The 23,021-nt window shown below is 40.4% G+C and overlaps 1 protein-coding gene across 1 annotated transcript; it reads right to left on the reverse strand.

Moving 5' to 3' along the window:
• Window positions 1–19,430: 19,430 nt before the first annotated feature.
• On the reverse strand, window positions 19,431–19,871 carry LOC128712706 (uncharacterized). Its single transcript, XM_053807593.1, has one exon. It carries the CDS (start codon window positions 19,869–19,871, stop codon window positions 19,431–19,433), a length of 441 nt encoding a protein of 146 aa, XP_053663568.1.
• Window positions 19,872–23,021: the final 3,150 nt, after the last annotated feature.

The raw sequence follows: 23,021 nt of genomic DNA on the forward strand, positions 1-23,021 counted from the left end.
GGACCGTGATTCACAGTAACAACAACAGAAAAAGGCATCGAATGCGGTGGGACGGATCCGGCGCAGCTGACAAGAAAAAAAAAGTGAAGCCACAGTGTGCGTCGCACGCTTTTGGCTATGTAATCCAATTAATCCGCTCCCAATGAACGCTCGACACGCATTCCGTGTTTCGTTGAAAAGGTTCTATCATATCCCTCTTGTTGTTGTTCGTTTTCGCCAATATACAACGGTGTTGTGTTCATGTTTCATCTCGCTTTTGGTTTGTATTTTGTTCGAAAAATCACTGCGGGTGATTTGAATAACGTATTTTTGGTTTTAAAATAATTGATATCAAAAAATTTGTTTATCGTTCAGCCTTTCGCCAGGTTATTCGATATTGTTTGTTGCAGTAACCTTGCTATGGGTAGGTATCGTGTAAGCTAAAGGCGTACTTTCACAAATAGAACCAAAAGAAACCAAGCATTGAACGCCGTTTTGACATGAATTGATGGAAGCCGATGTCGGAAAACAATTTCGTTACATTTCGGGCAATTTAATATAAGGGGGCATGAATACCGAGTGCTAGCAAAGGTATATTTTTATTTTGTAATTTTGATATTTAACAAAGTTTAGATTGATGCCTGCCAAACATTTGAGCACAAGCGAACACGCTTGAGCTGGGTTCTCGACTACACTTCAATGTTGCTGAATCTCATAAAAATTCGATTGGGAGAAAATCGTATGGATTGCCAACACAAGAAATCACTCACGGCATGAACAATCCGTAACGCACCGTAACGCTTAATATATGGAAAGGCGTAGGAAGGATTCGTCAGTTAAAATAATATCCCCGTAAGAACCATGCGGATGTTTTATTGAAATTTTAAATTAATATTGCACACACCGATAGATCATCCAGAAACCGGTACGTTGCAGTGGAGAGAAGCGCAATGTATGGTCTTATCGTTAACCGCGTACTTTTCTTATGCAAACACATGCTGATGAGACAATGCACCGGTTTTTTCTTGCTTTTTGTTGTGTAACGCTTGAATCATAAATTTTGTGTAATAGCCTTTTTATGATTCCTTAGACTACTAGCGCCGTAGTTTGCGTAAGAGTTGTTTACCATATTTATCATTGACCGTCCTCCAATGTTTTACGCTGTGTTCCGTGCGATAATGGTATTGTTTGACATTTTTCGGCCACCACTCAGTGATGGTGTGCTTGTGGTGGGTTACGATTGCTGTGTGCGAGTGGATATGCCCCGTTTTGTGATTCTTTGCTCCGTTGGAACTGCTCACAAACTCTGCACTGCGTCGACCCAATCCGGTGCCGGTGAAAGTTGGTGGTGGTTGTTTTCAGATCACCGATGTAAGTGTTCGGTTCGGTCCTTTGCGCGCTAAAGCATCGCAGCATCCAAAAACCATAACACCCCGTAGCGGTTGAAACCGTATAATTTTATTGCACGCGGAATGATGCTATCAATTCGCCTTTTTGCCACCATTTTCGCCTAACTGCGACTACTAACATTACCGCACATGGTTATACGATCCTGGCGTCTGCCACTTCGCTTCTCTCTAGAGAAGTGTTATTGAACTCGAAACCAGCGCGAAACCTTTAGCCACATGCCACCTCCCAAACACCGCCATTTTGCAGTAACCGAACAGAGCCAGCGATGGAAATAAATCAACCCGATCAACGATCATTCGGTTCGGTTATTGAGCGGTTGGAGTTTGTGTGTGTGTGTTTTTTTTCTTCTTCAGTCGGTGTTTTCGTGTGTGCCGCAAGGTCCTCCATGTTATCGGCTGTTGGGCTAGCGGGGCTTAATGCTGGTCATTGCTGATTTGCCGGTAGTTATCCGGCGGTTTTGAGGTTGATGCTGTTGCCATCACGTTCAATGGTCATTAATCATGAATTTTATACGTTTCATTTGAAGGGTTTGGATCTAATTAGAAACCTCAGACGAGAGGTTCAAAATTCGAAACAGCCCTCAAACACCGACACAACGAGAACTTTATGATGCAAAAAACACAGCAACAATAAACAAAAAAAAGTGTAGTCCGTTACCGGAACAGTCCTAACAGACACACACACATACAAGTATTGCGGTTAGCAGATGCAAGGGTCGTAAAAGATAGCTGTGGACGCAGCGGTAGGGATATCGTTTTATAAAAGATTTAGTACCATAAATAACGTTTACTGGGTAACAAGATTGAACTTCTGTGAAGCGATCTTTGTCATGGTGTGTTAAGTTTATTAGGTATGGCCTTTGACCTTATTTTGATGCTCAATTTATGGCTTGTTAGGTTAGTGAGGCTACAGGACATTATTCGGTTTTGAGTGACAGAGTCCAGTACTGGAGTGTATGTGTATGTATTAATAAGAATTGAGGTTTTCAAGTTTTTGCTTAAAAATTATAAGCAAATTCAGCAGAAAAAAAACCCTTGATATGCTTCGATTCAGAAGTGATACCGATATTCTAAGGATAGGGAAATGATATCAATACACAACATGACAAGCATACGCACACTTCATCGCCATTAGTCTCGTTTCATCTTTCGTGCATGTAAATTTTCTTTCAATTATCGCCTATCAAATAAGTGTTTGTCATAGCTGAGTAGATACTTACACTGTCGCTCGGTGTCAGCAAGATAATCAATCACGCCGTGCAATCAATTCTCGATTAAATGGAGCACGGCTATTTCCGTTTTAAACGTTGGCGCACTCAACAATACACGCACGCTGATATTGGACGTGCAGTTTTGTAGAAAAATTATTTGTAAAAAATTCTTACAGTCTTAGCAACACATTGGATTATGGCTTATACTGGCCAAAGAAGAAAAAAAGATTCTTGGAAACATTCTTCTCCTCGCACGAATTGGAAGCTAGACGATGGGCTGTCATTTCACATCAACGGCTTGTCACGCAAAGTGTTCTTTCTTCTTCTCGCCCTCCTTTGATCGGTGGCTTACTGTTTCTGCGATTTTAATATTACACCAACCTTATCGTTTATCATCAAAGCAAAAGCGTTCTAGCGTTCGTTCGGTACGTTCTAGCAGTTTTCATTAAGTTTCATCTTCACAACTGCTTGGCTGCTGAGTCCAATGCTTGACATTTTTCTTCAATTTGTCTGTTAAATGCACTCTCGCTGCTTGCACAGCTGTCCTTTGGAGTAGACAGCATGGAATCAAATGACGGTTGATGGTTGTGAGTAACGAAAGATGTGACCTATTTGTGTTGTTAGTTGTTGTTTCGTCTATTCTTGAATGTACTGCAATAAAATCACATTTCATTTAAACACTTGGCTCCACTTAGGGACTTCTTTTTTATTGGAAAAACTACTTAATTTGCACAAGCAAAAGACAATGTTTTGTTGTTGCATGCGTTTTTCTTCTTCTACAAAGTACTGGGCGTCTCCATCAATTTGTATTACAGTTCAAGTATGATGCCAGTATCAAGTACATTGCTTACATAAGCGATACAAACGAATGAAAACCAAACGTGCAACATCGTGGTTTGGGAATTGAAATTCTGTCATTCATTTCACGGGTCCATGGTGCAGCCAACATTAACGAAACTCCCCAAAGACTTTGCGTTACTTTGACCAAATATATACGCTAACGAACCGCGTTAATCGGCCCTTGATGAATATGGATAAACCATCGTCCAGTATACCCTCAACCCTCTCCTCTTTCTCCTCTTTCCTCCCTCCCTACTCTCCTCCCTCTCCCTCCCTTCCTTTTTCTTCCTGTAGCAAGCGGACAGATCCCTGACAGAGCAATTAGAAAAGTATACACAGCTGTTGCTGTGGAAGGATATCCGTTTCATTTGGGGTATTTTGCTTACTTCGATCCACTATGGACCGCTGTGGATCCACTTCCGTACGGGAGCTGACCGGAACACCCCCTGGGGATAATCTCGGACGGACGAGGTAAGTAATTTACATTCGCTTCAACTTGGTGATTAGCTTTCGCTCGTCAGTTTGTCGCTCTGGGGGCTTTGATTAGTATGCTAGCGGATCGTAAATTAACTCGGCATTCAGCGAAGAAAAGGGTTCGATACAGTGTGCCGCGTAGTGGGCGGACCGTAGCGCGGGGTCAGGGTCGCGACTTTCAATTTACATCGCGCCGGATCACTGGACAGCGCTGAGTGGGTTTTTGTGGACAACGAATTAATCACCGCAGAAACCCGAAACCATGCCACATTAGATCCGCCAAACACATCAAACAAACAAACGGAACATGGAACAAATGTTTGGATGCTTTTTTTCATTTTATTTGGAATCGAGTTCATTTATCTACCACACTCGCACACGTACTTTGGGATGCTCATTACTTTAGGACGTTGTTATATCTGTACTGAAATCACATTCATTAATGCTTTGTGAATGTGTGGTTTGTAGCGATTGTTTGAGGCATTTCGATTTTTGATTTTTGTTTAAATCGCGTGTCAAATGAGAACAAAGCGAATATTTATCAACAAATCGTCAGTTCTTGCAGTAGGTAGTTGTAATCATTCAGACTGATATAAACGAGCAGATAAATTGGGCTTACCGTTACAGTGTTCCTTGATTGGTTTTTTTTTTAATTTAATTTTAAAACATGTACAAATACAATTGAAGAAAAAAATGAAACAAATAAAAATTAACTAACAGACGCTAGTATAATAAGGGAAAAACGATACTTCATCATCATTTTTTCACTATGAATTCTTTAATAAGTAACAAGTATTTAATTTAAAAACCCATATCAATTACCAAAATTATCAAATGGTTGCAATCTAATCGTTTATAGCACGTACAACGACTACAAAGACACCTAACTTCCATGCTGAGGTTTTCTACCGTCTGCTAAATTTTTTGTAACCATCCGATGTGTAAGAGAGCCGTAAACCAATGACATTGTCTTACAATTGCTATATTAGTGAAATGAAAATAAATATTTGAAAATGCGAAATCATGAAAAACTATAAGATTTGATAGGCATGAGGCTTAAAACTGCTCGATTCAATGAGCAATGACATTTTTTTCCAGTTTGTACGATTGAGTATTTCGCTCAACTCATGAAAATATGGTGATAACAACCCCGAATTGCCGCTCTTATATGATAGTGCTGTGGGGCGTGACCGGTAGCATGATGCTAGCGGTGCCGGTTTTCCCATGAACGATCACACCAAAATCACATGCGGACCAATCTCCCGTACCAAGGATTGACTATCCAGAAACGTGGTAAAATAAGTCTAATAAGCCAGAAATGGAAGGCATGACCCAGTTGGTCGTTACGCCAAGAAGAGAGAGAGAGAGATATGTTAGTGTTGTGAAGTGCTCTAGTTTTGTAATGCAACTGTTAACAAAGAATTCTTAAATTAAATTATCTTGTTGTAAGAGTAGTGTATTACCGAAGCAGCTTTGCGATAAACGAATAAAGGCAACCATAAATTTTGTTGTTGCTTTTGCCACATCAATGGTCTATTAAAACATCCCCATAAGATAATAAAAGCTGACACTGGAAATGTCACAAACAGTGTGTCTCAATTTCCTGGGAGAATGGCACTGATTCAATATCACTTGAAAGCGTATCACTCGTGAGCCGTTGAGAAGGGGGAGTGAGGGGGGTGGGGTGGTAAAACTGATACCTTATAGACAAGATAATCCATTCTAGAAAAAAAAACGAAAGAAACGAAATAGATCCTTTCGGTAGGTGTAAACAACTGTACCATTAGTGCTGATTAAAAATGCAGCAGACACTCACGAAACACTACTCTCGAACATCCACATCCGAATCGTTGCCATCACTGATCCGGACCGGTGGCGGCAGTGCTGACACTACAGATTGAAACTGATTGACGTGCAGGACACTTTTGCAGTCTGTTTCTCATGTCGTTAGTTAATTTTATAGTCATGGCTCACCTTTGCAAGTGACGAAGGCAACGTGACAGCGTGATTCGGGAGGGATTTAGCTTTTCAGCACTATCAGTGGAACCCCCCGGTTGGAGTAGGGATTTTCTTTTATCTCGCGAACCTGCGGCACATGAATAAATCAAATTATCAATCCTTACCGCTAGATTCAGTTCGGTGGGCTAATTTGCTTGTTTGACAACAACAACAAAAACAGCAGCAGTTGGAAACTTTAAAGACTATCCGGTTGAAAATGTGCGAATGAAAAATGATACATTTCTTTCATGAGCTTGAAAAACTATCATTATTCTCAGCTGTTGTTGAATGGTTCATTTGTGCAGTTTTTCTATTCGGCTAGGGTTCTGAATAGATTTGGCGGGCAAGTGTCCATAAATGAAACACTCGTTTGTATCACTGACAGTTATTATCGTGCAGAAAGCAAAAAAAAACACAAGATCAACAACATAGCTACCCATAAAACCCGGAAGTCAGTAAACTATAGGCGCAATCCTGGTACATCAGAACGTGCAGAATTCTTTCATCAGCACAGAAATGGTACCAAAAACGCAACAAAAAGGATGAAAAAAAAAACACATGAAAACAAAACCATCCTGCCCACTCTTGATGTTGATTTATTATTCCGAAGTAACACTGTTTAAACAAGCTTACGGCAACCGTTCGTTGCCTGCATGGGGTTGATGGGCAGCCATCGCAAAACATTCACGCCAGATCTGTGTGTCGAGCTGGTCTCGCACTGCTGTACGGCGTGCAAAATGATGTTGCAGTGTGGGATAAACCGAACCGAAGAAACAGAATCGGGCAGTAAGATAAGAAGCGAACGAAAACCTATAGGCAATTTGCTTGCTAGAGTGAACGGATCGGCTTTGTGCTTCGTTTTCTTTTTCTTTCTTTATTAATGCAGTCTTGCTCTCCTTCCCCAAACAAATGGGTGGCCCAGATAGCGATGATGAATGTTTATGGTTAGAGGTTAGGGGGTCCAAACTGGGAATCAAAAATTAATTTTCGGGAGTTTTGCTCATCCGAACATGGGGACCGCCTCAACGCGGGACTTGTTGATTTAGGTTGGATAGAAAAAAAAGAAAGAGTGAGATTCAAACAGCGAAGTGAATGAAACGAGATCGGAGGCGTGATGGGTAATAAGTTGTAAACCGCCCAAAATCTGTACCGGAATGAACTTTACATCAAAGCTGGGATTGAAGCTTTAAGCGAAGGAGAATTCCATAGGTTTATGTGCACGGTAAATCATGCACGGGAATATTTTTATCTCGGAGCGCGGTTTTGTGGTGAGGAAAGAGTAATTTTACAGCCATCGATAACGAAAAGAAACACGAAAGCAGATAAAAATCAATAAACTTCGCAATAGCTCACGTGGCACCAGTAAGTACGGTATGCAAAACTTGAGGAACCGACGAAGTTCGAAAATAAAGTGCCCCACCCCACACAGCTCCTTAGACAACAATCTATCCCAATCTCCCACGTGGCCACCCGGTAATGATCGAACGCTGATGAAGCGTGAAAAGAAGAAAATTTTGAACGATATGTAAATATATGTGCGCTCGTTACTGTTGACTCGCGCGTTGCCGTGGATGGCCGGCGGATGATGGAATGTTGGCCGCAACCGCACCAAGCCTTTGCCGGGGCCCGGCTGCCAACATACCTGTTTCGAATCTAAATGAATTCTTCCATCGATGCGAAACCCCGGGCTGCAAGCGCTATGCGCCGTTCGAGCGGGGGTTATTTTATTTTCTGCCACCACTCACAATCACCAAACCTAACTCAATCAACCTGAAGTCCCGAACACGGAACAAACCGGGCACCGGGTTCCGGTTTTGTTCCTGTAAACATTTCCAGCGCTACCAAAATTTCGCCAAACCACCGTTCCACTCTGTCTTTCTCTCTCTCTCTCTAGCCGTCGCACAGTTATTACACAGGTCGAGTCCTAATTTTCGCACTCGCTCGTTCTCACTCGTAACGGTGTGAATGCGGGTGTACCAGAGAATGTTTAATAATAAATAGGCCGCTTTCCCGCCCTTTGCGTAATGTAATGCAAATGGGTTTTTTTTCTCTTCGTCTAAAAATTCTTTCACTTTAATGCCGAGCATTAGAGCCGTGCAGAGGCCTTCGCCGGCGCGGTCTGATAATATCACAAGCAGGTATGAAAGTTGAGCCTATTAGAATGCAAAACGGTGATTATGGCACCGGAGTCCCGTTCGAGCCCCGTGGTACAGAGGTATGCACGTTTTTCTGGGCGTCAGCGTTGAACAAATATCTTAATTCAAGACAACAGTACACTGCCGCTGATGGATGGGAAATTTGCGCATTTGCTAATGAGCAAGAATATTCAAACGACAGGTTGCGCCCCATAACAACTCGGAGCGGAAGAATTTTGTGCTCCGAAACAAATGGGGGGAGAAAAAAGAATAGAAACAGACTTACAGTGGTAAAACTCTACCAAACCGGGTATTACGTACTTACGCACTGTAGCAGCTCGGTTCGGCATTGATGAAATGCAAAACGACTGACAGACAAACAGACACTCACGGTGCTGTTGATCGGGTGGTTTGCTTTGGAAGATAAAGTCGAAATTGCGATTTGTACACTTGTTGATCAACGACCTGGTACGGCAGACAGATACGTACGGTATGTAATGTCAATAACGTGTTAATTGACGGTGTGTTACAACACCACGTCCCGGTACGCAACCCGTAACTGCTCGGCCCGTTGCGTGAAAGAATCTACATAAATAAATAGGAAAAGATTAAAACAACCGTGAGCATCGCACAAAGTTACATCGCGCAAGCATCGTTTTGCTAGAATGTAAAATAATCATCTTCACCCCTGTCGTTGTTTCGCTTCCCATGGGGAAAACTGATCCATCGCGCAAGTTTACAGCTTTCAATTAGGGGCCAAGATAGCAGGGCGGCGTAATGGAAAGGTTTTACCGAATGCCCATTTTATTTGGGGCTCGTGAAATAACGCTGTTTATAAGCTGATACTGGTTCGTCAATAAATTTCATATTTCATTACATATTAAAAATTCAAGCCCTCGTATCGTCGCGATACCGCGGTTAGCGAGATGGGTACACAGGCAGGCTAACAGGAAATCAATTTAATCGTACCCCGATCAAGCATAACTATTTACGACCGGTGATCGTTGCTGCTGGTTGTTTTGTTCCTTAGGAAAATTGTATTACAACTTTCGTGTTATAATTCATGTGGATTTTTGAGACAGAAATTCGGTTTTAATTTAACTTCCGCATGAAAACAGTGCGAAAAGCGACTTTTGAACGTTTTATTTGTCATTTGTTAAATTAGTTCTGTTTGAATCCTCATTACTCTTCTTCACTTAAAACTGTATTCAATTTAACTTCTATAGTTTTTGTTCATTAGTTTTTAGTTCGTCACATATCAGAGGTGTTCTAAACTTTTTAAATTAATTACCAGGTAGTTAATATGTTTCTCATTTTTTTAAATTTATATCACGACTCCTGGAGTTCGTTGTGCTTGATTTCGACGCACACTGGCTCTACTTGCACATTAACTTTAGTATAACCATAATCGAGGGTTGTGTGTTGCGTACTGCAGGATCTTTTGTAAATTGGTTCTCCGAATGGGTGGCACAGCATCGAATCAAATCGGCATCTCAGTCATGCCGATGCTACCAGGGTTTGTCGATAATTGTTTGCCAATACTAGCGTTTATGATTAAATTATAAACGATAAAGCAATTGTAGCATATGTGCTATACAACAATGTGGAAAACGCCTCAATCTGATTGTTCATTTCCCAGTTTTACAAGTCAAATTCTGTAACCGAGCGTTCGTTCCAAATTTGTAACTTGCCGCACAGGATTATTGTTGCCGGCCTAAATAAACAACCAATGCACTATTCGTGCAATTTTAACACACCAACGCAGTACATTGTTTTAGCCAAAGATAACATCAGCAAAAATGATCGATGCGCACACTAACGTGGTGCAATTGCGTTGCTGGCCCAAATAAACGATCGGCATGGAATAAAAGAACATAGCCATGAAATAAAACATCCTTTAATAGCCTAATTAAGCATTATACAGCACAACAGGAAATGCAGGCTATAAACAAAAAGATACAGTGACAGAAAATACGTTAGTTGAGGATCATCATGAACGTAAGCAGACCGGAAAGGGACGAACAAAATAGCAAAACCTCCAAAACAGAATGAAACACTAGATCAAGATCATGCTGTCTCAACTCAACGTTATCATAACTAAAATTAGTGCATAAGAATGAAAATGCTTATGAATAAAGAACTTTAAACCTCCATATGGTATCCTTACGCAAGATTCTTGAGGATTCGGAATCTGGAGTTCAAACTGGCAACCTCACTTCTTTCCCTTTTAGGAGACATCGAGCGTCCCCCTACCCAAAGTAAGGCATCGTGTCTCCAACAAACAATATAATAAAACTCGATGACCAAATGTGCAGTTCAAATATTCGAAACTAGTATCAAAAATAAGTTCCACATTCCGATAAAAGTGAGTGAAGTCCATTGCAAGCAAGATTTTATTACACGATAATTGATACAAAGCCCACTACATCCCAGCGAATGAAATTTGCTAAGGTATGATGACATTAGACCCTGAAATGCATCGAGTGATGGATAACAATGTGTGAATGTGAACTTTCGTTCAATTTGAATTCGCTACCAGTAGAAAGTGATAGTCTAATAGAAGAAAGATGTCTTCTACTGGAAACTTCAATTCACGCCACTGCAAAATGCCGATTTGTGTCATCGCCTTGTTTATGAACAAAACACACTTCGTCACTTGCTTATACCATTGCTCGATCAATGATCGCCAGCTCAACAAATGTGAATATCGTTGCAATGTCCCAATGGAAGATGGATTCCTAAGCCTCTTCCTAAGCAGTGAATGAATTTTAAATTGATCGACCATGTATGGCGATCTTAGACGAACTGTTGAAGATGAAAGGAGATGAAGTTAAGAATGAAGGTCTGATTCTTGCAAATCTTACCTAACTTTTTACAGGTATGGCCAGGTATAGCGAACTGTTGAAGAAAATGATGTTTAGAATCTGATTCTTACAAATCTTAGCTAATATTTTATAGTCAAACCAAATATACGAAAATTGAGTTCGATTTGCATTTGAGATCAGTTTTGTATTGATGCTGCTGTATTATGAGCTGCTTTGGTTGGGAGATATGGGGAGGGTATCATGCAAATTCATGAAAATTAATATTATTATCCTTTGAAACAGTTCCTAGAAGAAAATAAAAAATATAAGTAGCAGATAAGTTACTGCCTATTATCAACAAAACATCACATTATATTGAAAGTTACATATCCTTGTCGCTTTAGTATACTTGATGCATCATACAAATCGGGGTGGGTGTAATTGAAGCGGTGATGGTCTTCGCAACAGAACCGCCACCAAACTCCATTCGAATCGTCACTCTAGGCCCTTTACTCTATACTGACTATTCAGATAAGCGTACTAGGAATGGCAGAATATTTCGCTTAAGTTTGTTATAAAATACAACGGGAAGAAAAGTTCCTCAGAAATCAGTTTAGGAAGACCAAACAAAAATCAACACTATTCTTTTTGATTCATCAAATGAACACAATTGAAGTGGACATTTTGTTTAGTCATGTTGCCATTCTTGTTTAGTGAAGCAGATAAAGTAATCATGGTTAGTAGGCGCTCTATTCAACTTCGCCTCCTTTGTATCGGGCGAGTGAACCGTGTAACTTGCGCTTCTTATTTATAAAAGACATTACCCACAAAGACCGTACTGTAAATCCTCTACCAAAACATCTCGTAGCTTTTTTCGCCGCTATGGTGATTGTCCCGCTGGTGGTCTGGTGGTACAGATTAGTAATTATGAAACATGTCTCGTGATTCGTTCCGCCGACAAATTAACTCCCAACCAGCCCGGTCTACCCCAGAAACTGTTTGTGGTGCAAAAGGAAAACATATTAAAGAAGACCACCATCGCTTTAGCCGGTATTTGTTCCCACACTGGTCACTTAAGTAATCACTTAAGTACACAATTGTGTTTTGTATAAGCGTGCATACGCATACACACACACATCGACAAACACATGAACGGTCAATGGGACAGGATTTTGTGTCCTTCGTTTGCCAAAGCCGTGATGAACGTGATGGATCGGAGATGGGTTCGCCGCCATGCACGACCTTGAGCATGGCGGATTGCTTTCTAGGCAAATACAATTATTTCAATCTTATCTACCAGCGCCCTGGAAGCTGGTTGCAATGCTTGCGAGCTTCTTTCATGTCCGCACCGTCGGGCACCTCTTAACATAACGCGCCCGAAACCGTGTTGAAGTCGAAGATGAGAAGCACACCATTGAATGTGCTGTTATGTTTGTAGCCATTTGAAAGCGTTTCGTTTCGTTTTATTTTGTAGTGGGTGTTCTTTTTTTCCACTTCCTTCGTCAGCCCAAAGCAAATCGGTTCGTTGTAGCTGGGAGCTTTGGAACACGGTGTGGACGTACGACGTGAATCAATCACTTACGGAAACTTATGGAAAAGCTATTTCATGCTACTCAATCAACTGATTGGCATGGTTTTTATTTATATTTGAGCATTGTTGCTGGCAGGATAGATGTTTTCTTTGCTGGGCGGCTTTTTTTTTGTATTGTACCTCAGGTTGGACTTTAACGATGAACGGTGTGGGGTGTACGTTTTGCTTCATGGTCAAAATCTGTTTACAATCGGTAAACATAATCTAAATTAAACAACGCTCGATTTTCTAACCGAAGCAAAATGTGTGCGAGTTCGTTAGGGTTTTTATAACCTTTCCCAACTAATTGCCAGCCTTACTGCGCTATAATTTCGAACAAATATCCCCGTCCGATCCGGTTTTTGTTTACTGTATTAACAAAAAAATTAAAAGTTAAGTGAAAAGCTTCTGTAGAAAGCAACAGGGGAAAACAGCAAATTCATTTGCAATGAACATTCTCCCAAACCTTGAATCAATCACGCAAAAGAACAATTTTGTATCCATGCTTAGGCATGCCGATTGATTTCTTCTTCCGCAATCCCGGACTCAAATCTCAATGGTCATTTCATGGCATTTGTGTGAAAGTTTGCTGCATGCTCAATCTCCACCACTGTGTACGATCAATCCCAAACCTCAAGCCACCCTCTCGCACGAACTAGGTCACGAATTCTCGATATCCCTGGCCGTTAAATAATTTCCGATACACCGGTCTTTATTTTTCTCATCAATTATGGGTGCATCTGGGGGGGACAGGAGAAGAGGGGAGAGGAAGGAAGTCGGGGTGAATGTTGGTGCACCAGTCCGGCTAAGCAAACCCGCTTCCTCGCTGCTAATTTATAGTTCAAACTTTCTGATTGAAATCCCCAAACCGTGCACGATGCGGGAAATGTGCCGAGCTCTCAGTGCTTGACTTTGGGAAAATGCTGTTCACTGCAGAAAACGGAACATTTTCAAATGCAGTTTTCGTGAACTTTTGTGAGTGTGCTGTGTGAGTATTTTTTTTTTGTGTGCTTTGCCTTTCCCTGCTTTGATTACTAAATGAGCAGATCCTTTCCGATCGAAAGTTTGCAAAGTTGCCTTCAGAAAAGGACAGAATAAATTGCTCCGAAAGGACACTCGGCGAGGCATGGGGAAACATCGGGAATGGTGGAAGTGAGACGTTAATACGGTTTCAATGAAGTTTTGCACGAAACGTTTGCGTCAAACCGATTGGCAGTAGGGAGGATTTTACTGTTGGAAATTGTACAAAATTGAAAAGACGTGGGAAACAAACAACTGTTGCCGGAGGGCTAATTTATTAGTTCCGGCTCAAGCTAACCGGCGCTTTGGTCAGCTTTCCGTTCCCGGTCGGTAACACGCTAGCCACTGCTTCAGGCTGAACGGATGTTCGTGGGTGCAAAAGTTGCCGGCAGAATTCTCACAAACAGTGCTATAAATCTACGGCGTAAGACGACGTAATGAGCGTACCGGGGTTGATTAGTAACGGATTGTTGTTTTCCACCTCAATGCATGTTTCTGCAGCAGTGAAATCGAATTTCGGTTTGTATGTTTATATGGTACAGGACTCGTGGAAAAGATACCTCGTTAGCGTAACACATGCACGTTAATACATGGGATACAAAATATCCCATATTAGCAAATATCCGAGAATGTAGTGACCATCTTTGTTTAATGGAGTACATTTTCATTTTCTGAAGCATGTTTGTTTTGTTCTGAAGCGTAAATTGGTATATTTTTTATCGTAAATGATCATACATAGAAAAAAAAGAATAGAAATGAAAGAAGAATGAATGAATGAATGAATGAATGCCAGAGAAAGAATGAAGAGATAGAGTAACAGCTTTGGCCATAGGCATTGCTAAAATTGTCGGTTCGTTGATCATCGGATCGCGATTAACGTTCCGTTTGTTGTTATTTTATGATAATCCTATCTTTTAGCTCATGCTCAGCTTAATCCTAGTTGTATAAACTAGACGCTTTCTTCTAAATTAAATGTTACTTAATCAATTATACATTTGATTTAAACTGAGCACGTACAATAATTTAACTACAAGTACCGGACCGCGTTCTGACGCGCATCATACCGATTTTGGTTGACGGAATTGACAGCAGGCGACTTGCTGTCAAACGGTGGGTGTAGTTTGACTGTAAGAATTATGTTTTAGTTAATGATAACAAATACGAAGACTGCCCACTAGTCAATTACTATCATTTGAAAATAAATAATTTCATTTACTATATGTTCTTATATATATTCTGAAATATGTTTCAGAATGTCATTCAAAGATCAGTTTAGTCAAAGAGATATTTATTGAGAGAGACAGCTTTAAGGTTAAATTTGTTTTAATTTTTTATTCTAGTTAATATTAAATATCATCTGTATTGATATTTATTGAAACCCCTGCTTCGTAATTAACCAAGAACTGTGACACGTGTTCTAAGTACTATTGCATTTCTTTTTGCATTACAAACATGGACGTTGCATCAAGAATGAGAAGAAAAGTGAATGTACTATAATAGCGATAAATCTATTTTGAAATAGTATTAAGGAACTAAAAGAACGAACTGTTCATAAAACAATTTGTTACTGGCTTTAGAGAGTAACAATCTTTGATCAATTTTACATGCATTACTAAGCACATCACATTTCGAAGCTTGTGCAGACTAGACAACTTTGAAATCACCAAAGTAACCCATCGAATCGTGTAGTCTTCCGTACGGTTTATCTCCACGGAGGATGGCAGCTCGGCACATCCAATCAACCAGCCCGATGTCAACTATCAGTGGAACCGATGACTTGGAAGTAACAAGGTTACCGTTTTCTTTTACATAACCTTGCAACTCTTTTGAAATTGAAGCACGCGGCAACTACGGGAACGATGCTATCGACCGTTCCTGAACCTCACGGCAACACATCTCATTCCTGAAGCCCTACCGAATGGCAAAAGATTTGAATGGATGGTCGAATGGCGATCGGTACTGGCAAACGTTCATGCTGCTCGTGCCGTTCTTTACTTCCGACCGGAGCAGCGAGAAGACGATTCACGTGAAACTTCACCTGGCTCGTTGGTCCCTTTTCTTCCAGAAGGGCACTTTTCTCCCTTGCTCACGTACGCTCTATAAAAAGCTCATTATAGCAATAACGCAACCGCAACGGCAGCCGACCGCATCCATTGCATTGCAGGCTAGAGAAACGACAACGGTCCTTTTCCACATGGCGTGACCGTACCGTACCCATAGGGTGGATACCATAGCAACCGCCACCGTGTGAAGTGTGGAAAGAAAATGGCAGGCTTAGTGGTCCTTACCTTGACAAGAAAAGTGTTGATCTTAGCCGGAGGCGCTCGTTCGAACATATTTCGCCCTGACGGGTCGTGGCTCGTTTCGGGTTACGTCTAAAAGCCACCGGTTTAGTCTGCCCGCTTAAGCCTCCGTTGAGCCGCACACACCGAACGACCGAACGGAACGGTGCTCGGGTAAAAGAACGGGCAAAAATCACGGCACAACAAAGTATGCTGGATCAGGCGGCATAGCGAAAGGCGTCATGCTCTTGCGAAGGTGCAACCGACCGAACTGGAGTGCGGCATTCAGGGTGAGTTGGGAGAAAAAAAGGCAAAACAAAACAAAAAGGGAAGCCCTGAATGGCGCGAATGAACTTTACAGGGCTGGATAATGATGATCAAACATAGCCCCTCGGTACGTTTGACACCATTGTCAGATGACAATGAACGTGGCGGAAGAGCGTGAAGAGCATGAGTGCGAGTGTTAATGTGAATCCTGCGAGACAACAAACAATAGTGAGTAATGCAATTGTTTGCGAATGTCTGTTGACGACAGACTAACCATCAACCGTCGAATGGGGGAAGAAGGTAATATAGTTTTTTTTTTGCTTTCTTCCTCTTTGCTTGATTGGTTGAGTGGCATGGAGTCGGGGAATTCAGGCAGAAGGAGAGGCCACTTTGTGCCGTACCGGAATGTACTCATGTGGGTATGTGTGTTGGAATGGTGCGAATCCGGGAGTGATCCGAGTTTGTCGAAGAGTCACATTTCTCCATCCCTGTTCGTTTTATGTGCCGTCGTCTAACAACGGGTTCGTTATAAGCAGGAAAAATGGTGAACATTATGGAGATTTTACGGTGGTATTTTGAACTGCGCGACGGATTTGTTGGATGATGCTTTCGGTTTTGATAATACGGTCTTGACGCTTGACATTTCAAATCGTAGTCTATCAATGAGACAAATATGCGCAACGTTCGTGCAGCGCCTTAAGAACGCGTTTTTTCCGCAATGAATTCAAACCGTTGAACATTGAAAATGGGAGCACGTTTGCTGTTAACTTTTATTCAAATCTTGGCGCTTGCCGCTGCTGTGATGCTTGCTGCGAGAAAGTGTTATGTTTGCGCATTTCTTTTTCTTCCGTTGAATCGAAACCCTCGGAAGATGTGCAAGATATATTTGTGTTTTATTGCTATTTACAAGAATATAAAGTTAAATATTATTTCTTTTATTCCGTTATTTATTATTTTTTAAATATCGTACTACGTATTGGACTTGAACCAGATATGTTAATAAATTGTTCTTTTAAAGAAAACTTTGAACTAAGTTAAGTATAGTTTTAAGAGATAAACTTCTTGTACATATTCGGTAATCAAGGATTTATTTTCTGGATTTTTATTTGTCTGGCTGCCTTCCGTATATAGTCCGTAGTTTACGACTGTTATGCTTTGATGTTCAGCAAAGAAATGTTTTAACTTAATTTTATCTTCTTCTTGTTGGGTAAGACTGCTTTTGTTGTTGTCAAAATAGAAAGAAAATAATTCAAAATTTAATGCTTTCACATCTTTGTTGGGACATTCAGTTTTATTTAAAGCAACGGATGGTGAAGTATGTAAGCCACTTAGCTTTCAGTAATAGAGATCCCGCAATAGCTTCCCTTCTGATAAGCGCCTAATAACACTTTCAGATAATCGCACTTTGTAACTTAAATAGTCGACAAGTTCTATTGTCCAAAATTCACACGATCGCGATTTTCTTCTAGTGAAGTATAAGCTTGTGAGTCATTGTATTTATTGGGTAATTTTGCAGGAGGTATCAAAGGCGTTTAAGCACCAATAATATAGGCACGTTACTCATAATGGATCTATTATTTATTTATTTAAAAATGTTGCATCACTATATATTCCCTACAGACGAGTCTAATCGAACATATCATCAGTTTCTTTGCGTAGCAATCTGTTGTATAACCGGGTCGTTTATCCACTTTTTTCACATAACATGTAAATACACAAACATCAAAATGCAACATAATGTGTTAGAAGTATCGTTTATTAAATTCTAACCTTTTATGAGATGGTATCCAACAAAACATTAAATAAACGAAACCACAAACAGCATCAGCAACATCCTTTCCCTGCCATATTCTCAAGTGGTTTATGTGACAGCGAATAAATGAACCGTATTTATCATTCATTCATACCCATCTATTCGTACCAGGCGATGGGGGACGGTTCGTGGGAAAAAATACTTTTCCAGCATTCACATGCATATTAAAATAGCTTCAAAAAGTGTGGTGTGGAGTGTGATTGGGGTGGTTGGAATGGTCTGCAAAGAAAATAAAAAAGTTTCCAAAACATCAACCACCGCCATAAGGGTAGAAATCTGTCACAATAAAGTTTCGCAATTCGCAAACTATTGTTTTGTATTCCCACTTGAGACAGTGTTTTGTTCCTTCGGGCAATGTTTCGTTTTTCGCATTCCTTTTATTGAATCTATTTTTATCAATGGCATTTCCTCGGGATTTCTTTCTGCTGCTAAATAATATTCGCCTTAATAGGACTGTTGTCGATAGCAATGGTACGATTTAAAAACAATCATCGATGAAATGTTGCCCAGCCCTGTCAAAGGTGTGAAGCAGCAGCATAGCAGCACCACAGATCGAACTCTCATTTATCAATAGCCAGCGAAGCGGAGATGGAACTGAAGAGGGCAGTGCGGGCAATGGCAGACTGTTGACACATTTCTCTGGGGCACAATTTTGATTCGAGAACGAAGCAAGGACATTTCTTGAATGAACCCACTTTCTGCTGGAAATGTTTGAACAGGGTATGAAAATCGGACAAAGAGGCGATCGAACTTTGCTGAGTGTCAGCACTTCCACTCTCCACCCACAAATAGCCATTTTGTATGTGTGCTTGTGTGTGCATAAGAATTTGAAAAATGATTCTTTCGATACGAACCGATTGGGGAATCGTAAAATCCCACCACTGACTAAAGATCCTCCAGTTTTTGGGATCAAACAAAAAGAATAAAGTTGTTTGCTGGAGTGTAACAACTATTCCGCAAGGAAGTGCTGGTGAACTTGCGCAAAGTAGCAGCACGATACTGCAAGAGATTTACGTATCAGGTGAATAGGTTCATGAAGTTGCCTCCGTTGCAGTTGTTAGTACGCCATATACGTTGTCAGGCGGAAGACGACGGTTACAGAAGTTTTACCGCATAACTCGATTTTACTGTCGACATGTGTCGATGTAATAGAGCCGTAACGTGCCGTGTGATCAGTGCATATAATAGTTTGACGATGCCGTGGTAAATGATGTGAATTTAGAAAAAAATATTTGTAATTATAAATGGGATTTAAACTTGTTGTTTGATATATTTTAAATTATTTGTTTGTTTGTTTGTTTAAACAGTGTAGTTCGGGAAACAGCTGAGAACTTCACCTGTAATGTAGTTCTATTGCAACTTTTGTCGAATTTTTTAGAGACGAAACAATATCGTAAGGGTTAAGGATTGTAAAGGTAGGTTTGCCAAAAAGTTGGTTTATGTTATTTTATTATGGTTTATATAATATAAATACAAAGAACAACTTGGTTCGTCTTGAATTGATTTGATTCATGAGGTTTTGAATTTTTTGATTTGTGAACTCCTGAGACATATTAACTGTAATAATAAAGGAATTTGTTTGCTTGAAAATAAAAAAAGCAGTCGTAATATCCGATTCAACAAACAACTTACATGAATTTTACATGGTACATCAATTTGTTTACCACATAATATATGATGATGCTGAACATGAATACGAGTGTGCAGGAAACGATAAGTTTCAACGGAAAGACTTCAGCGATATTTCTTTCATATATTTCTATTTCTTCAACGATATCATCTTCATATACGGGAGTTGTTGTTATAGACGGTCTGGGAGAGCTGTGTATATTTACATCGTTATTTCGTGTTGAACATTTGGGTGCATTTGTTTCGAGGTTTTTTGTCTCCTGCTGATGGCTGTGCTGTTTCGATTTGTCGATATACTCACGCAGCACTTCCAGCAACCTTCCCCGTGTTTGATCCGTCACGGGAAGATTCGGTCCACCGTGAACAAGTATACGATTTCGAATTTCTTCATTAGACAGCTCGTCCAGAACGTCGAACACTGCATGGCGCCTTTTGGACATCTTGCCAACTTCTGCTGCACCCGATGTATTTATTTCAGCTTTATTGAGATATTTTTAGCACGGAATTTCCAGCGAATGATTGAAAATTGTTGCCTTTGTAATGCACCTGCGATTACTAGCTTAGATCATAGCTTGTTTGTATTTCATAGCCTGCTGTACTGTTGTGATTTTGTTGAATATTTGAATATGAAAAATATTTTGAAACGCTCAGTGGGAAAGTTTATTTTCGAAATGTGAAAAATAGAAATAGGAAATGTAAAATCCTTCCCGCATCGAATTGAACTCACGTACAGATCAACAGAGCAAATACAATTTCGAGACCCTAGTGGGGATTCTGCTTTGATCCATATGCCACACTGTTGCTCACCGTTTTGCAAGGCTTTGTCCTTCCTTGAAGTTGCATATTGCAATTCGAAAAACAGTAGGCCATGTGCCCGTAGAGATGGCCTTACCATGCTGGGCAGCAATGACCGATGGATGGTGATTAATTTTCTGCTACCCATATCGGGTAGGTTGATCTTTGTCAAACAGTGCCCATGGGCTATGATTCCACCGAGATGGAGTATGTCATGCTAGAAGATGTAGTTGCTTTGCGGAAACTTCCGGCTATGTTGCCCCCGGGGTGGTACGTGTTCTTCATTTGCACATACAAGCTAATGCTCATTATCTCACCGTCTTAGCCGTTTATCATGAAAATGTATGTGACAAATATTCCATTCATTGGGTCGATCCGCATCATTAGAAAGCGCAGCATTGTGCGCTCTGTTTGACCTCAAAGGCACAGCGTGCATACTGAACGATGTATGCGCATATTTAGTTGAAATTGGAGCGAGTTGTGATGTGTTTCTGGTCAGTAATCGATCGCTGTGACATGAGCGAGTCTTTCTACTCTTGATTTATTAACCAGTAAACTAACCGTGTTTGGAATTTTTGAATTACTTGGAAAGTCGTGCAGGAGTAGAAACTTATATCAAAAACCACTTATATGATGTTAAATTTCGAAGAAGTTTGCAATAGTAGATTGCAGAAGCATTATCATTTTGAAAATACCTTCTTTTTGTAGTCCTTGTTAATAATTTCTTCTTTACAGGGTGATACAGAAATCAATAAAAGAAATTAACGATCTATCGTCAAAATGTTACGTGTTTAAGAGAATTCGATTAGGTCAGTGGAAAAATACTAACATTTTTGTAAAAAATTTCATTTATTCTCTTCATTTATTTTAAAATGTAATCCACATATTACTCATTAGCAATCGTTTCCAAGCTTTTACTATGAAATTGCCAACGTCTTTCTTCCTGTTCGTATCTGCACAGAGTGTAAACCTGGGCTTCTATTCGGCTACTTGTGCACAAGTGCTTCCGGTCTCGCTGTCTGCATCTCGCAGTGTGAAGAGACCGTTTTGGTGAGGAACTACTCTTTTGAAACCACAGCTCAAGTGAAATGCCTGAATGGCACGTCCCCAAAGACGGCTTCAACAAACATATTTTGCGTTTGACAGGTTAAGGGTGTAAGAGCTTTGCTTTGAAAATGGCCGTTCCACTTTTCACCTTTAATGAATGTGATGAATAGTGGATGTGCTCACTTGCAAGCTACTCATTCAAGAATAGCAGCTATGGGAATGGGGTAAGGCGTGAATAGGAACTTGGCTGAATAGCAGTTGAATGGTGCTGCAGGGCCCGTTTAACCGTGAAACAGACGTTTATTTATGACGGTGTCATATTAATACTGGTACAACACATAGGAAAAGAGTAAAAGGAGCAAAGCAGTGGTAGTGGTAGTCTACCAAGCTAAATAAATCCGAGCGCCAGACACATGCGACGAAAAACATGCTCTACATTTCGTTGCATCCTTGTGCAATTGAATTAAACATTCGATGTTAAATGGAAGTGATGTTTTGGCTTTTCTTCCTTTTAGAATATTATATTGAAGGGACATTCACGTTAAATTAAACATTTTGTGGGTTAACAATAACATTTGTTCGAAAATGCGGTACTTTTGCCGGGTGCAGGAAAGGATTTTTTCACAACCTAGGCGAGTTTCACTTAGAAGACTTCTTTATCAAGCCCAGACCGGTTGTAGCGAGTTGTGTGTCGAGGCCTGATTAAAATGTGCATTGAACAGTTTGCTGTAGATTTGAAAAAATAAAATATGAAAATCATAACAAAGACAAAAACAAATCTGAGTAATCATGCCAGGGAAGGCCATGCCAGGAGTCGCAGTCTATCGCTGAGCAGATGAGATGAATATCTGAACTCTAACTCCTCACAGTTAGCATTAAATGCAGTATATATTTGAAGCACTGTGTCGCATCGTGTAGCACTGGAACGAGGCTGAACAGGTAATCTCTAGTCCGGACAGTTAGAGCTGGTGCGTAGATGTCAATAAGGGACAACAGATACGGTGAGTCGATAGCATGGTTGACCAGGCCAGCAATACACACGCATTGAGCGTTACGTCTTCTGACGGCGAGAGACTCAAGGCCTAAAATACGGAATCATGCAGAGCGATATCACCAGGGATTTTTTTTTATTCGTCTTAATACTTTTATACTTCGTATTTAGTTGTTTTATTTATCAACATGGAATTATGTTCGAGGCAAGTTCAATAAATGGGTGACAATTTTAGAACTACTAAAAAAAAAATTGCACAACGGTCAATAGGATAAGAAAATTTGAAGATATTTTTATAAACGAAAGGGAGGGAGGAGTTGACAAAATGTTACGTAATTAATAGAAGGGGGGGGGGGGGGAGTGTTACGTTTTGTTACAATAGGGGGGGAGGGTTCTGTTTACACCTAGAACAGAACGACTCAAGGTAACTCTGGAGGATGTCGCAGTCACATCGGTCGCTAATCGGTTGCATACATTTAAGCGTCGTATGCATACAGAAGAATATCGGATGGTAAGGCGAAGGTGACATCGATCATAAACCACAAAAAAAGATGCAGAACTGAATATTCAGCTTCCATCCAATAAAGTAAAATATGGTTAAAAATGTCTGGCCTGGACCTCGTGAGGTGGTATAGCCACTCAAAAAGTAGAATAAATATTGCAATTTTATTAATTTACTAGTTTACATAACGATAAGCATTACATTTCAATGGGTTCTACAACGATTTCAATTCCTAACTAAGGACATTATCAACGG

The sequence above is a fragment of the Anopheles marshallii genome, chromosome 3 (assembly GCF_943734725.1).
Source record: "Anopheles marshallii chromosome 3, idAnoMarsDA_429_01, whole genome shotgun sequence".
NCBI lineage: Eukaryota > Metazoa > Arthropoda > Insecta > Diptera > Culicidae > Anopheles > Anopheles marshallii.

Excerpts from the sequence above, each read along its gene's own strand:
- LOC128712706 (XM_053807593.1), bottom strand. The coding sequence starts at position 19,871 with ATGTCCAAAAGGCGCCATGCAGTGTTCGACGTTCTGGACGAGCTGTCT.